Source organism: Meleagris gallopavo, chromosome 17, assembly GCF_000146605.3.
Source record: "Meleagris gallopavo isolate NT-WF06-2002-E0010 breed Aviagen turkey brand Nicholas breeding stock chromosome 17, Turkey_5.1, whole genome shotgun sequence".
NCBI classification, from domain to species: Eukaryota; Metazoa; Chordata; class Aves; order Galliformes; family Phasianidae; genus Meleagris; species Meleagris gallopavo.
Window position 1 is genome coordinate 1604188 of NC_015027.2, and position 17255 is coordinate 1621442.

At 44.6% G+C, this 17255-nt stretch overlaps 1 protein-coding gene across 16 annotated transcripts in view; it reads right to left on the reverse strand.

The window, feature by feature from the left end:
* Positions 1–6: 6 nt before the first annotated feature.
* FBRSL1 (fibrosin like 1) overlaps positions 7–17255 on the reverse strand; it is a 308187-nt gene continuing 290938 nt past the window's right edge. For 9 of the 16 annotated variants that reach the window (XM_031555941.1, XM_031555939.1, XM_031555936.1 and 6 more), the window contains 10 exons: positions 16713–16763; positions 15691–15786; positions 12322–12393; positions 11705–11743; positions 10793–10864; positions 9380–9512; positions 6191–6268; positions 4477–4560; positions 3214–3448; positions 7–1252 (listed from right to left, as the gene is read on the reverse strand). In XM_031555941.1, the coding sequence (XP_031411801.1) occupies positions 16–1252; positions 3214–3448; positions 4477–4560; positions 6191–6268; positions 9380–9512; positions 10793–10864; positions 11705–11743; positions 12322–12393; positions 15691–15786; positions 16713–16763 (2097 nt within the window). In that variant the 3' untranslated portion in view covers positions 7–15. The remainder of the gene's footprint in view (positions 1253–3213; positions 3449–4476; positions 4561–6190; positions 6269–9379; positions 9513–10792; positions 10865–11704; positions 11744–12321; positions 12394–15690; positions 15787–16712; positions 16764–17255) is intronic. The other 7 variants (XM_031555942.1, XM_031555940.1, XM_031555945.1 and 4 more) reach the window with 4 other exon arrangements.

The following is a 17255-nucleotide window of genomic DNA, read 5'->3' on the forward strand; positions in this document are numbered from 1 at the left end:
ATTCCGTGTGGGGGACTATCGGGCCTCTACTTCTTTGGGGTTCCTAGAGGGGGAGTAGTCCCTGGACTCTGAGTTAGTGAGCGGGGTAGTCCTGCGGGGGGAGGCAGGCCGGGTGCTGCTCGCTGGCACGAGGGGCGGCGGGGCGCTCAGCGCCGCGGTCGGAGGGTTCCTGTTCAGAATCCCGTTGTGCATGGCAGTGGATGGACTCAGTCTGGGGTAATGCATCCCGCTCAAATGAGGCATGAAGGATGGCACGTGTGCCAGGTGACTTTCGATAGGGGACGAGTGCAAGTGGTGCATTCTGGCACGCTCAAGTTCCTCCCGTAAGTGCAAGCGCTCTCTTTCCTCCACTTGCCGCAACCGCTCCTGCTCTCGGCGCGCTTCCAGAAGGTTCTCGTGGTTGTAGTCGTGCGGCTCCCTGTCCCTGTAAGAACGCTCGTGGTCGTAAAACCCGGAGGTGGTAGGGAACCTGTGGATGGGATCCGTCCGGAGCTGGAAGTCCATTCGACGGTGCAGGTCCAAGCTCCGGTGGTAGGCATCTCGCAACGGGTCCCTCATTGGGTCCCAAGAAAATCCAGGATGTGGCAGCCTCTCTCTTCCTGACAAAGGATTCATGCCGATGAGCGGGGTCATCATCCTGCTGCGGTCCAGCACATTCATGTTGTTCATCTGGTGCACGCTGCCCATGGAGATAGGCATGGAGGCTGCCATCGAGGGAGGCAATGATAATCCGTGCAAAGTAGGGGGCGGGGGATGCTCCACTGATCGGGAGTGCTGCGAAGGCTCAGAGCCCACCACCAGCACGTCGCTGTCTTCCTTCCTCTCCTCTTTGACCTTGATGTCATTCTTAATCTTCTGGAGGTCACTTGGAAGCTCTGTCTTTCTCTCCATGTCCTTGCTCATTAGATTGGTAAGCTTCAAGCTCTCACTTAGTGCAGGTTTGCTGTATGGGGATACAGACTGGATTACTGGCTTTGTGTTGTCCTCAGAGGGTCTCTTATCATGGCTTGGAGTTTCCTTCACTGGGGAACGGCTCTCTTTAATCTTGTGTTCTGCTATGGGTGGCTCTCTCAGCCGGTCAGGGTGCTCTCGCTCGGGCTCTTTGGACCTTTCCCTTTCAGCAAGGCTCACCTGCCTGATGGGATCGCTGGAGGTTTGGCTGTTGCTGCGGATGAGATTGCTTATCTGATGTGTCACTGGAGCTGATGCCGGTGAGGATCTGTTTGAATGTCTGTTTTTATCCATGAGGTCTCTGTAAAAGAAGTGCAGATACATCCTTGGGTTTGTGCAAACAAAGATACACGTGATGTTGGACACGCATAGTGCTGTGCCTAGCTGCACCATTTTAGATTGCTCAGAAAATGATTTGAAAAGCTCTGCTAGCATCAGCTACAGCTGTGGAATTCCCTGCAAGGGATGAAATACCTGCCTTAAGGTAGTTCACAAGGCTAGTTCACTGTTCACTAAGAAATGAAGAAGTACAGATGGTTTATTTACTGCTTTTTAAAGAAGGTGGTTATTGTGTGTGCACATCTCCTGCTGCCAGACAGTGACTTCCTTGGCTACAACTTTCTTTACTGCGTGGATTCTTTCCTAGAGCATGGATGTAGGAATAGAACTGTTTTGGAAACCTATGGAAAAGTATGCTGGTGCTTCACGAGACAGCCTCAACAACTAGAAGCAGCTACGAGATGATGATTATTTTTCTGTGGAGCTGCAGTGAACTGTGTACTGTTGGCATTCTGTCAGTTCAGCGAAGTGCTTAAGGAAAACATCCTTGCACAGGCCAAAGAAAGGAATGATGGCCTGCAATGAGGAGCAAGGGGTTCAAGGATAACATCCACTGTATAGAAGAAGCAGTGAGATATTTCTGCCTCTGAGCAAGCCAAGTAGTTGCACTTATTCCCATGTCCTTAACTGAATAAATAAGGCCACCTTTTAGAAGCACTTTGCTCTGAATGACAGATACCTTAAATGCAGAATATGATGGTGTGATTGAGAAAAGAGTGTTCTGCTGGAAGGGCTCAGTGATGCCTTTCTTTTGTGCCTTGAGTTTGTGTTTGAGAGCTGTAAAGCCAGAATGCTGAGAACTGGAGGTGTTTGGGGTAGATCAGTATTTATGATTATAGTTGCTAACCCAGATTTCTCTCTCTGTGGTAGTCCTGATTGCTGGCCAGGGATATAGGTTATTAAAACCATGTCCAAACATCGATGCTGGGGACAGCTTAGGCTGAATTAATAGAAACGTAATAGAGATGTTAACCCCTGTGTGAACACTCTTGAGAGTGAAGTAACCTTGGTTTAGAAATGATTTATGCTAAAGCCAACAAGGGAGCTTCCTATCTGAATGACTATTCATACAAGGGTGTCAGACAGTTTAACACTGAAAGCAAGATGATTCTCAGCCTATTGCTTCTATATAATCTTGTTCACAGGCACTGCCAGAAAAGCTCATTAAAAGCACTCCAGGCAAACTGCAAAACCCTGATCAGCAGTCAAATGCATACATCTAAGGCTTGCAGGCTTCTACTGCCCAAAAGAAATAGACTGTTGGAGACAGCCAGGGTCTGAAATATAAAGAACTTCAAAATCACAATGTAAAGCTTCAGAATCATAAAGCTGGAAGCTAATGACGTATCTATAGCTCAGGTGATACAGTTCTGTCATCGTTACTAAGGGTTTGCCTACAGTGTAATTTCTTAAAATCACTTTTACTAATGAATTCATGCATGCTGCTCCAGATACAGACATTTGCATTTTTATCTCATTAACGTCCAGCTAACACTTGAGTTTACCAGTTTACCTGCAATGAGAGCTATGATTGCCTACAAAGGAGCCATCACAATACCACTTCCACCCTTTCAGAATCTGTGGCACTGCTAAAGGAGGCTGCTGAAAACGGTCAAGTACCCCTGAAAGCTCTGACATGCTCACTTTCCCAACCTGGTGCTTTTTAGTAACCTGCTAGCAGGCAAGAAAAGTCAAGCCTACTGTATTTCCACAGAGGACAAAACCTAAAAGGCAGGGTTTTCTTTTGTGCCACTGGTACTTACACTTATCTGGGGGACATGGCTATCAGCTGCTTCAGAGACAATCAATGTTTTGCTCTGAAGGTGATTTTACAATGGGAACTGGCAGTGAAGGAAAGATGAGAAAAAAATACAGAGGAAAAAGAGAACTGGAATAAACAGCTGAAAAGCACACACTGCTCACCTCTCTTTGTCTCTGTCGTCTTTACTCAGAGAAAGATCCCTCTTCTCGGGCTCCCGCTCCCTGTCTCTGTCATGGTTTGTCACCGAGGAGCTTCGCTCGGAGTCGCTCGGCTTGGGCCACTGCGGAGGTGTTGGGAAGGATGGCGGGGTCCGATGGAGTCTGTTCCACGGCTCATGGGGATTACTGAAATTCTGCAGGTTTGGGCCGTCTTTGTGAGTAAAAATGTTGTTGTGAGCTAGAATAACGGCAGGGAAGGAGGAAGAGTTAAAGATAATTCAAACCAAATCAATACAAATGCATTTTGCACAAGACAAAGTAAAACCAGAGCTGTCCTTTCAAGACTTCTTAATGTGGAGCTCGTGGCGAGGGGGAGCTGCTAACAGGGCGTCAGAGATACCTCTGGCGCTGGCCAAAGACCCACCAGCTCTTTTAAGGCCACTGGTGGAGGAAGCTTTAGCTATGTACGTCCGAATAACTCAGAGATGACTTATGAAAGAGCACAGCTCCTTTTCTGCCCCCCACCCCTGCGAAGATTCCAGCATAAAAGCAATACTCTTCCTCAGCTTCCCTCACTGGCAAAACTGTTAATTTCTGGGTAGTTACAAGCAATCAGCCGCCTGCAGCTGAGTAGTCGAGGAGTTTTTGTTAAAGAAACCGGACTATTTGGTGGTACGTATGTATGTGTATAAAAACAGAGCTTGGCTGTACGTTTTTTTAGAACAGTCACACGATTTTCCTCCATCAGTCTTGATCTAATTCCTGTCGCACCATGAGATGCATAAGCATGCTCTCTTATGCGTGGCTCCCAAGCATGTCTTGCCTACAGGTAACATGCTTTTGAAGTACAATCATTTTATACAGGTAATTTAAACTTCAGATATTGGTTACAGAGAAAGTCTATGCTCTGAATTAGGAGAAGTATCAGTAGCCGCCCCCCTGTCCATCTCCACTGTTTGAAGGGTGTTATCTTAGATGCACATGGTGTGCCAGAGCTCAGCGGGTCAAGCAGCTCCAGCACCCCTAGGAACACACAAGGCACCAGCCTTCAGCAGTGAGGAGACACAGGGCACAGCTACTGATGTCTGTGACATGCAGAAAAGCTCCCACCACAGAGACCTGGAAATCTTAGGTGCAGTGTTTTCAGATAGGAGAATGGAGGTTAGGAAACAAACTTCTTTAAAAACTACCACCAGCTGCTGTAAATATTAGCATGTGGCTTTTCTGGAAGGGATGTTTGTCTGCAGTAACCCAGCCAGTACTTACTCAGAGCATGACTGCCTAATCCTCCAAAGGCATTGCTGCCTAAGTTCCCAAGGCCGCTGAAGGTGCTTGACCTGCTAAATGGATCTGGAAAGGCAAACAGGGATTTAGCAGGCATTTAGCCAAGAATGTTGGAGAATGAAATGCACCCCTCCCCTTCTTAACGGTCTGAATCCAAGTAGGATTAGGCCAGACTTTAAGCTGATCCTTCTCATCGCAAGGTTCTTTGCACAGAAAATTCCCAGCATGTTAAAATGGAGAAGGGATTCGGTGCTCACCCTGCAAACAGGTGCTGCAATAAACTTTTGTATGCCAGTCAGAGGGGAATGAGAAATTAAGTTCTATAGCTGCAATTAAGGTGGCTGTTGCTAAATTGTTAACTCCCCTTCCCTGTCAGCAGTAATACTAGAAGCATTGCAATTGCTTTGAAAGAACAAGCAGGCTCCTAGGTCAGCAAAATGAGGGGGATGCAGTGTTTCACTGTCATTTCTCTGTACAACCTTTTGCCCTCTGTAATGGTGCACAGAGACAATCCTAAGCTAAGTGCTATGGACATCCATCCATAAACATGTGGTCTGTTCATGCCCAAATCCTCTCCCATAACTGCTTCCTTGATCACAGTGGTGGTGGAAATGATAGCATGGCCTTAGCCTTACTAACACTTGTTCTTTTAGAAGTCCTGCCTTTTACTTCACTTGAGGCACCCATCACCAAGGGGTTCTTCTCCGAGTGCCTAACGCAGTTTTACACCCTCCAAGGACAGCTGCAGGTTAAGATCTCACTGCTTTCCTCCTATTCATCTCAAAACAACTCCTCCTTCTGCCCACTATGTCTGTCTTTTTACAGTATTTAACTTGCCATGTTACAGGAGATGAAGTGCTTCCCATTTCCTCATGGACATCCTTATATTTACCATACCCAGGCAAACAGCACAAACAGCTTGGAGTTTTACACCAACAGCTATTCACTTATTTACTTATTTTGAAATAGCTGTTCTTGCCCTTCCCCCTTATATTTTTTGTAGTTGGTGACTCTGCAGGGATACAGTTCGTTTTGAAGGATGTTCAGGAATTGTAAATGTGGGTATTTGCAACAGAAAAGAAGTCTACTGGGTCATGTGGCATGCTACATTTACTGATTGGGTGAGTGTTACTACAACATTAATCAACAGAGCTTGATCTTTAATTGGCAATGAGCTGCTTGTGAGCTTTTAAAATGAGGAAATTTGAAAAAATCAAGCTCTACTTACTGCCAATTAGGAAACTGAAGGACTGGCAAAATGTGCAGAACAGCTATTTGCCAGGAACTGTTCAGTGAACCTTAATAAAGAACATAACCAAGAACTTTCATAGGTGAGAAAGGGTATGGGAGGAGCCCATGTCAAACTTGTTTGAGGTACCTCTGAAGTAAAACCTCCTGTTTCCCTGGGCACATTTCAACAACACAGAAGGGATCCAGAGGTCAGGTTTCAGCTTGTGTGCAGTGCTACGCCCTCCCCTCTCAGAGGAGGGGGGTCTGCTAATCTCGCTCCTCTCCTTTGGAAATGAGAGAGGGTGTGCTGGGAAGCTGGCTGGGCAGGAGGACTTCCGAGTGAGCTGCTCATCCCTAAGACAGTTCTGTCCTCTCCCTCTGCTACTGCTACAGTGCCTCAGGCAGAGCCGTGCTGAGAGCCAGGGTCAGAAGTGTAAAGGCGAAGGCAGGGTTTACTTACACTTACCTGCCAAGTGGTTAGTAGGCAGGAAACTGCTGTGATGAGGTGAAGGACCAAAGGGGGTGGTGGCTGGATGCGTTGCACCTGTGACAACAAGGTCCCTTTTTAGTTCAGTGGCAGGTGACACAGACCCTGCCCATCAAACTCAAGCTTTCACATCTGTCTCTGCAACCACAGGCTCCCCCAAGGTATTTCTTCCTCTCCTAGCCCACGGCCATAGTGCCACAATGCCCTCTGGGAATGGAACAGCTTAGCACAGTACTTTACATTAGGTTGAGGTAAGGTGAAAGAATGGGCTGAAATGAGCTAGTCTGTCCTGCATTCCCAGGTGGACCAAGCTCATGCTCAGGTGGGTTCAAAAGGGAAAACCAGAGCAGAAAATAAAACATTTGCCACTGGTGCAGGCAGACACACACTGAGCTAAACAGGTTTGCAACTGTATCACGTGAAAGCACTGGCATCCCCTGGCACAGGGATACACAGGTTTTGGAGGAAGATAGATTCCCATATGTACTGGAAACGAATGAGTGTTTGGGAATCTCCTGGGCTTGACTTTAGCTCCTTGAGATCAGCACAGATCATTTTCAGGATGCACCTAAAATCTAGTTTTGAATATTTGTGTTTCAAATGTATGCACAAGAACCCTCTGCAAATATTTGGGCCATGATGTCCATTCAGTGCCTCCTCTGCCTGTACTTCTGCCTCAGCAAACAAAGCAGGATTATCAACTATCACAGCCTGCAGTTGCTGCATGGATGCAACAACCTGTGCCTCCCCTGCAGAAAGCAAAAGTTGCCATACTAACTGTCTCATCTTGTTAGAAACTCATAATTCCGTACAATGGCAGAAGCAGCACTTTCCCGAGGACAGAATTTTATGGAGGTGCTGGTCAGTCCAGGACCTGGTTTTCCTCGGTGCCAGAGCTCAGAGTGCTGTAAAACGCACTTGTGTTCAGGTATCAGCAGCCTATAAAGCCTGAGAGGGAGACAGTGCTTCCCATCCCTCACCAGCTCGGGCACCACAAACCTAAGCAGCCAGAAAATTAGTTGAGGAAACTTAAGAGAGACCACGGGTATGAGACCTGAAGTTATCTATAAACATTCTGACTGCTCCAATGCCTCAAGACAGATGGAGACTGTCATCTTTCTAATCCTTTAAGATTTCAGAAGGTGTATAATGGATGGGAGATTTCTTCAAAGGAGACGGCTTACAAACTCAACTACACGGGCTGATAATAAAAAATCCTCTGGAGGAAGCCAGTAGCAGCATTGCAGGCTGTCAGGTAGTTATTAAATATAGCGTCTGCCAGGCAGCCGAACATCCGTCCTGAAGACAGGTGGCCCTAAGATAACTTATGTCTCCCACAGTAACGAGGCAATGCGGCAGAAGCCATGATTCACATCGACGACACGCTTGTTCGATAAGGTGAAAAGAATGCCTCAGATATTGCAGAGCAAAAGATTTATTCATCTCTATATTACTGCTGCAATGTTTGCTCACTTTGATTGCACTCTTTACCTGGAGTTAATGTGATGGCTGTTGTGATTAATACACTGGTGGACAAGCTGCTGTAAGGTTGTTTTTCTCCAACAGAAGTTTTTTATTAATTTGCCATCTTTAATATATCTATTTCAGACTGTTCCACTCTTGCTTTTATGAATGGAGAAGCGAGCCATGCTTGCATCTTTATAAGAGAAAAAGCTCAAGACACCAATTAGATTGGTGCTTTGATTCAACAGACTGTTTTAGCCTGGTAGGGTAAACTCTGTCCAAGATAGCATTCAGCAGTAAAACCATACGGGAGGCAAGATTCTTGTAATGACAACACTGGACAGACTGAGCCAGTGGTAAGGAAAGAGCTGCCACAGGAGAACAGGTGGAGGGTTGTAGATAAGCTGTGCTTATGCATCCAAGCAGATGCAGTAAGTATCTCAGCTCCATACTATCGAAGTATCTTTATAAAGACCAAAATACAGAGAAGTGTTCAACAATATGCAGCTAGAATCAGCAACAATTGTATGCAGCGGAAGCCTGCATTCGAGGTGTAAGACTTTTCATCCACAGATAAGGTCTAAAGGACACTGAACCACTACTGGAGATCCTGAAGGCCACCTGACACACACTCAGAAGTCACCTCCCATTGAGGTTTCAGCTCCATTCAGTTCTGCTGTGTTTTGGTCAGGCTCGGGACTACACTCATGGAACACTTCTTAACCTCATTCATTTCAACAGTAATGATTCAATGCTGCATCATAAAAGCATAACATTTGTTGTCAATGAATTACACACATAAGGGGCTGAACTGTACCATATCAATTGTCAGCCCACTGAGAAGGCTGACTTTAGCATCTCAAACAAAGAAATTCAGCAGAAGCCCAGGGGTAGTTTGAGCCCAGGGAACAGAACAAAGCCAGCATCTGCAAATGGGCACCAACACGAAAAGCACCAGTGGCCTCCAAAGAGAAAATGTCAGAGCTGCAGTCTCCTGTGATCAGAAGCATCAAGAACAGTACACTGAGGCTTACTGAACCTTTGGTAATCGAATTAATTGTAATTACTTCTACAACATATTGGAAAGCAATTTATCTACATAAACAGTAGTTTCTTCTAAAACATTCAATGCTATTTGAAGCCTTAGAGATGGCTGCACTTAGAAATATCTGAGGGAATTCTACATTTAAAAAACAAATGCTTAAAAAATACACCTTCTGTGCTATTTTTCAATTCTGTTAGTGAAGTCTTTCACTTTACAAAACCCCCAGGTTTCCAGAAAACAAACATAACTAGATGAGTGGATGAGCAAAGAACACAGCAAATATAAGAGCAAGAAAGAAACTAGGACCACTTTCAATCGTATGCAATGGAAACATTTTCAAGTGTTTTGTCAAAATTGCTTTTTAATATCCCTCCACAGTCTATCAGGGAGGCACATCAGCACACAGACACAACTTCAAGAGCCAAGTGCTGCAGCTCAGTGATGCAGAGAACTCGCTCCGCAGGCTGCCAGCTCTGCTCCCACAGCAGGGCTCACAGCCCCATCCCAGTGCCTCCACATCCCCTGAAGCAATCTTGCCCACTACAATTTTGAAGGCATACGCAGCTGCAGAGATACACTTTAAATACAGTGGGGTTTTTTTTGTTGTTTTTTTGGGGGGCTGTGGGGGGAGGAAGCAACAAGTGATGAGCCGCCCTTACCTGTAGTAGAAAACAGAGGCCTGGCAAGGTCCTGTGGATAATGGAAGCCTGGAAACACTCCAGGGGCAGGAGGTCTGCTGAACAGGTCAAGTTTACCGCCTATCTCGAGCTTGTGGGGATCCAGCTGCATTTGCTGCCAAATGATACAAAAACAGTCTCATTATGCATTACCTTTTTTTTTTAATGGGAGAAAAAGAAAGGGAGTTGAGGCTTGTTGCTGCTTAGCACTGCCAGGGAGAGTTAGTAAGAGTGACAGCAGCAGCTCTGGTCACGTACCACAGCCATGCTCTGACAGCATCTATAAGGCCATTTCACTCCACAGCCTCTCAGCTGCCTGCCTCATCCACATGAATAAGGTCTGAAGTGAGCGCTCAGCCCCTCAGCACACACTGGAGCATGCAACATGATACACCGAGCGTGCTGCACCACGGGAGCAGTCAGCAGTCTCAGCTTGACAAAAAAATATTCTGAGGGCAGAAAGCTGCCGACAGAAGCCCTGGGAGCTGGGTGACGGACTCGTCTGGTTTGCTTTTCCAGTTTGGAAAGAGAGAAATGTTTTTAGACTGTGTCTTTCCTCCAGCCAGCATCACTCAGCATGAAGGTAGGGGGAGAGAGATGAAGAAAACTGACTCTGAGTCTCATCCAGGGGCTATTTTTACCCTTCCCCTACAGAAGTGAGCGTGGCCAGCCCAAGGAACTGCACCTAAGTCAAACACATGCATGCCTCTTGATAAGTATGCATCTTCAAGATATATTTACTTATTCAGAAAAAACACGTAACTCTTAGACGTACTTATTTAAGCATTTAATATTCTTCATTAATGGGACAAAACCCTACAGCAGGACCTATAAAAAATACCACTCTACAGAAGTCATCTTAATTCTATTCTGTCTGCCACAGGGAGCTCTGAGTCCACAGGAGCACCCTGGTGTACCTGCATCTTGTTGACTCTCAAGGTTCACAGCCACCCCATCTTCACTGCAATGCAGAAAGCCCAACAATCTCTAACACAGGAACTACCAACCTACTCTCCAGGTCTATGTTTGGTAAAACATTCTTCACAGTATCAGTCATTTAATCCTTGTTAGGATAATACTCCATATTCCACAGGAGGTACTTGTACAGAAGGGAAATGACATTAAACATCCACGCTTTGTACAAAGCTGGATTTTGGGCAAAGCAGCCCTCTACCTCTCTTCTCTGTCTCCAAACACTTAGGTTTGTCCTGCTCATTTGGTGCCCTTCAACCAAACTCCTTTGTCCTCAGGTAAACTATACAGTTGCTACAACAAATGTTAGAAGGACTGAACGTGTTAGTTAGTCAACACAGGCTTGCTTCTGCCTCATCTGTCTCTACAACATTACATGTAAGCCAGAAGATCTGGCTTTGTTCCATAAACTGTCTGAATTACCTTTATCTTTTGCTGGTGATGGTAGATCTGCCAGGCGATCTGTACATGAACTGCACACCACTTCCCGGGTTTCTGCAATGGAAAACACAAGAATTTAGATTAATTTATACGTTAGCAATCTACATCAGATAGAAAGTTTCATTTCCCTTACTGTCTAGCAGCTGAGCAATGAGAAAGGCTGATTACTAAAATGGCACAATAGATGATTGAAATTTTTTTCTGTACCGCAGCTGATGATGTTTAAATTAAGAAGGAAAGAAACAGGAAGAATGTGGGATGTGGGAAATCTTCCTCATCTCACGGAGATCTGAGATCTCTCACTCTCAGGACTTATTCTCATACCTGTGCTCTCTCCTTCATAAACTCAAATAAATGGCTGCAAAGAACACTACAGCATGTTGAAGAGAAAGGATCTGATGCTTAATCATCCTGTTCATTCATCCTTGCTGCACTGCGTCTGCAAGCTAACTCGTGTGTGATCATTAGGACTGCTTGCATTTCGGGAGGAAAAGTGTATGGACAAAGATTGACCAGGGACGACCAGCGCCACAGCTGAATGAGTTACTATTTGTCAGCTGATCTGCAGTACCCACAACAGAGTGTTTTTATGAAACATGAGAATCCCAGACAAAACACGGTGACCTAAGCCACCACAAATGTGATCATTTGTGAATGTCTGCCCACGCTCACAGTCATTTATTTCTGTGACCCTTATTTCATACTGTGAACTATTAATGTACAAAAATGGATGCAAAACATGGATGGGATTCAACCTGTAAGTTATTAATCAGAAGTAGCTACGAGCCAACAATGACATTTTGTTTTAAATAAAGGATGAGCTTGAATTTTTCTACTGGACATGTTAAATGTCAAAAACACATGCACATAATATATATAAAATCCCCCACAAACCTTACTTACTCTTACTGGTGGCCTGTAAGGGTCTGACACCTATGGAAAAAGCAGAAAGAAATCAATCAGTCATTCTAAAACTAGTAAGTATACAGAAAGGTGGGGAACTTCCTTCCTCCGAATAAGTAGAAGCATTCAGAAAGCAATGTTCCAGAGAAGTCCCCTGTGACAAGGGAAAACTAAAAGGCTTAAAGCAGGCTTAAAACTTCTCTTTCATTCCTTGCAGCAGACTCAACAGAATTTTATGATAAACTGTGCAGCTTCATACCAGTAAATGAACAGTACTCATGCTTTTCTGAACCTTATAATTGCTCTGAAATGGAGTGCATAAAACTACTCTCCAAGTGATGCTTTGGAAAAAGTCCTTGAAGAAGTTTCCTGCCTCATTTCCCTCTGACTTTGTTTAAAAAAGTCAATACATCTCTTTGCATTCATGACTGGTGGAGGCTACAGTTGTCTCATCAATAAAAGAAAATTCAGTCTGGACTGCACTTTCAGAGTCTTGAAAGGCTAATTTAGTTGTCAGCTGCTCTCTCGCTTTTTTTTTTTAATGAGCAATCACTCTGTTTACTGTAAATCCAGAGAAGCTCAAAGGAAGGTGATACAGTGTTGCCTACCCCTGGAGTCTTCTGCAGCAGCGTATGGTGGACTGTGCCTGGTCTACCTGCTACGTCGATAGGGTTTGAAGTCTGAAAGACAAGAACAGAGAGTGAACAAAAGTGTGTCATATCAACAGCTCATTTAACATCTCTATTAGATGTTAACAGCATTTATTATTCCACATTTGTACTGTGCTTCGAACACGCATATCGCTACATTAGTGCTAAATGTTATCTCTTACTGACAGCCAACAGCATTTAATCACTGTGTCATCAATTATTTAGCGGCAGAATTACGGCAGCACCCCTAAGCCCCAGTTGAAATACCAGCCCTACTGTGCTAGGCAGTATGCAAGTGGATGGGAAGAGACAGTCCCTGCCCCCAGAAGCTTATTCTTTAGAGAAAACAGGCAGCCAATAGGAGAGGAAACAAGAGAGGTGGATTGATTCCCTCAGTGTTTCAGGCAGCAGCCAGTACCACAGTCAGGAACAGAACAATTCAAGCATTCTAGTCCTGCATTCCACCTATTGGGCCGTGGCCTCTTTCCATCCAGGGCGAGAGGATACAATGGTTACAAAGGCAACAGCCCATCTATTTGCTTTGACAAGGCAAAATGAGAAACTTTAGAAGGTGCTTGTGGGTCTTTTATAGCTTTGCATTGTTTATCCCATTATTTTCCTGCAAGAATTAAACACCTCATTGAACGAATCCCTGTTCCTCCTCCTCCTCCGGCTCCCACCTGTTGTCCTGTCCTAGTCGATCCCCTAGAACTCATTTGCCTTCTCTGGAATTCATCCATCTCCCACTCCCAGAGCAACTGCACCTGGTGCCTCCGCACAGCTGAGTGCAAAGGGGTTAAACCTCATTCCCTGAGCAATTATTTGACTCACATTATAGGTCAAATTATGGTAGATTTCAACTGCGCAAGGAACAAATAAAATTATGGGTGTGGAAGGTTTTCATTTATCTAGGGCTACATTACTTCCAGATTCATTAAAAACAGAATTCTTGTGTGCGTGGAGGTAAGTCATCAAGCTCCCCAGGCAGAGCTGAGCTCCCAGGGCCAGTCTGACAGCTGAGGTATATGTAAGGTGGCAAATAAGTTACAGCTATCATACAGGCAAGAGTCTTAGGATCACAACACGTTAATAGCATGGTGTCATCCTGTCCCTTTGTCCCCTGGAGAAAGATGTGAAAGCTTCCTCCAGCAAACCACACTGCATACTTCTGACCTTTTCAAGTTCTTAGCTTGTGAGAAATGCCTTTGGGAAACTCACTGAGAAGTTTACCGTCAGCCTGGATTTATGTGCAGTGGATTTACACACACAGCTGTAGGCAACTGACATGGAAGGGGAAAAACAAAACCAAGACCTCTGCTTTGGAAACCAAGAAGTGCAGGATTCAGCATGCCAAAACCAAGCCATCAGCTCTGTAGTGGTTAAGAAGGCTTTGGTCAAACAGCTTAGGAGGGAGAGCATGGAAAAATGATGCAGTAACAATGCAGCAGACTTGAGTGGCTTTGCTGAGCAGTTCAACTCTGTCTCCTCTACAAAACCAGAAAATAACATGCCAAAGTGGCAGATCCATTTCTCAACCTTTTTTTTTTTTTTTGAGATGTTAGATTGCAAGCAAATACAGCACTGTCCAGAAATCAAGTGCTGTTAGTGATTAACCACTGCATCATTGTGACCCTGAGCTGTTTAAACTCAAACGAGCAAAATTCTTTTTATCTATCATTAAAATGAATTAAATCTGCATATAATATGGCTCTGTTTAAAAATGTAAAGGGTCTGTGCTCGCTTTTTCCTTCTTGCCATACAATTGCTTCTCTGTGATCTACTGGCATTTTACAATAAGATGGTATCTATAAAACTCTGCAGTGAAGGTGGAAGCCAGAAGAGCATGCTGTCTGTGCAGCAGAAGCTCCTCATTAACAGCAGCCTTATGGCAAAACTCAACTCTCTTTTCATGCGAGAAAAAAATTGTCATTTCCATTATTTGTGCAGCTTTTCTTGGGAAATAAAGTTCAGATCTCGACAACTTGGGGTCCACAGGGAACCACTGGCTTCCATGCAAGAACAACAACAATCTTGCCCAGGGACACCCACGTCCTTTCCCTCTTGATCCCTCTGCTTAGATGCAACTGCTACTCTCCCAGCTCTGTAGTCATTACGTACAGCACTGTTGTTGAACAAAGTCATTTCAGAGGCTCTGCTATTTGCAATTTATCCAGGAAAAAAAAATAATTTATAAGATTAGGTGGGCACTGAGAAAATACTTGAGGTTCTAACAATAAAATGAAATTAAAATTGGGAAGGTTGCAGGAGACCTTACTTGCAGTGGTTGCTTACCGACCTCCACTGACATCAGTGAGAAAAGCACACTGCACAGTCCTAGCTGGCTATAGAAACTACCTTCCAAATGCTATCAGAACAGCACTGGCTACAGTGCTAGTTCTCAAACTCCTCTAAGACAGCAGCAGAGCTCTATGGAGATGCAGTTCAAGACAAGAAATCTCTAAAATCATAGCATGCAAGGAAGATAAATGCATGGCACCTTAAAAATGGAATAGATGCTCTATTTTCAAACCAATGCCATATTCACATTTCTTGGCTGGAGGGATTTAACACTTTAGATAATAAAAAGACCAAGTATGGGAGGAAAAAAAACAGTGCACACCACAGAATTCAGTGAAAATGGTGGTTATCATGGCAATACCTCAAAATGCCAGTCAGTGCCAGCTGCAATGATATGTTACATGTGCAGTGCACCTTTCAGACATTATCAGCAAGAAGGTTGCAGGCATTAATCGACCCTTATAAACCCACTAAAAGATAACGTTACGGATGAGGAAGCTGAGGAACAGAAGATTCAAGCAACTTGTCCAAGGTCAGACAGCACTGGAGCTGGGAATAAAAATTCAGATCCTTCACACTGCTCTACCCATTTCTAGCTGTCTCTTCCTATTGTTCTCACACTTGTACAGTCAGTTTTTCCTTCTTTCTGGAATAAACAGCCTATCTTCTGCAATCTCAGTCTGTTAAATTTACAAAATGATTTGAGACTCATCGGTCTAATATTAGCTGTAAATATGTCAATCAAATAATGCATTTGCCTGCATTCTTCTCCTCCAGGTTCAGCTGACCTCCCAAGTGAACCACTACATCCTTTTCCAAGGAACAATCTGTAGAGCCAAGAGAAAACTTCTGCTCAAGCACTGGCTGCTTTGTGTAGAGGATGCTCATTGACCTGCGGGGTGATCGCTTCCAACCCTGTGTTGCACTTCTGCTACTTCAGTCATGTGCTACAAAATCACCAGGGACACCACTCTGAATACAATTTCTCTCCCGGCAAAAGAACAAAGCCTTCAAAGAAGAAGTCTGTACCTTCGGTTGAAATGCTCCCTGAAGTGACCCAAAGGGACCTGAATGTGGAAGCATGGGTGGCATTCCAGGCATTGCTGGAGGATAGGTTGGAAAGAACTACAAAAGAAAAAGAGATGCTTATGTCACAGGACAACTTGAACAGCAGTGGAGGTAGGTGCCAGGCCTGGCACATACAAAAATAGTAAAGTGTCGAACAAGTGCCACAGTGAATATACAAACTAAATTTGCTTTCGAAATTTTTAAGAGCAAAGCCAAAACTTGGAAAATGTGATCATCTAATGAGTTTTCTCAATAGTGCTGAACGTGTCTGTCTTTAAAATTTGAGGAACTATCGCAGGAAGCACAGAGCATTCACCATTCTTGGAGGAACTGGAATAATTTGGCTTCTATGTTCATTTTTGGTTAACTTTGTGGTTTTCTGTAGTAGAAAACAAATTGATCCTGTTTGGAAATATGATCTGCTTTCATTTTCAAAGCAAAAAAGAACCACAAGATGCTCTATTGCACACTAACCACAGGCAACATGCACACTGCCTTGCGGTTGTGTGGGCTGGTTAAGTTTTGCTTAGGTCTCTCCTGAGCACATACAGCAGTTTTTGAAGTCCTAAAACGTAACAGTTTTGTGCTTTGGAGCAGTGGGGAGCACCAGGAAGAAACCACCAGTCTGACTTACTCCTGTGACCTGAGCAAAATCTTGTGAAAGAGCCATGCACAACGGGCTGCTGCACTGTGAGAAGCACCAGCTGCAAAGACACTGCAATGACCACCGATTCAGCAACCCCTGCGCATTCCCTGCCACACCAGGCACAGCAATACAGAGCCACAGCAGCAAAAACGCAGTAGACAAAGATTAAAAAAAACAACCAAAAAACTCAAAGAAAATTGTGTACCTTGAAAAATAAATCAAGACGGGAAAAGAGCTTAGAAATGAATGAATCAAAACACTACTGATCAATCAAAAACAAGCAGAAGAGCAAGCAGAACCGTTAACAAAGACACCACCTAGAAACGTAAGCACTCACGTTGGAATGTCGAAAGTAAGGGTTGTCTAATTTGGGAGCGTACTTGTCAAACTGGAAAGAAAAAACAGAAAGGAAAACAGGTGAGTTTGTTTTTGGCAGTAGTGGACACATCAGGATTTCAACAAAGACAAATCATCATGGCCCATCTGATCAACACTTAACAGAGCAGAACGGACTGATTATTCCATAGTCGCTCATCAGAGAGCCGACTGATTTCCCAGAGCTAACGGGGATGGAAAGGCACTAGCCCCCAGTGTGCACTGGGTGCTGCCAAGTCCCCGTGTGGAACCCAGCCAGGAGGCACTATGTATTGTGTTCCTTCACTATGAAGGGAACAGCCCTGGTATCTGCACCCCAGCGAAAGGCAGGGAGAGTTCTGCTCCAGGCCCAGTCTTGGGACCTATCCCTGGAGCAGTGCACCAGGCCACGGACTAGATGGAGGGGAATGGGTTCCTTTAGACCATAATCTCTACCATGGGGCAACCAGTATCTGCTATCTGTTTTCTGCAATTCTCCAAGTGTCGAAATTGTTTGGAAAAGAGT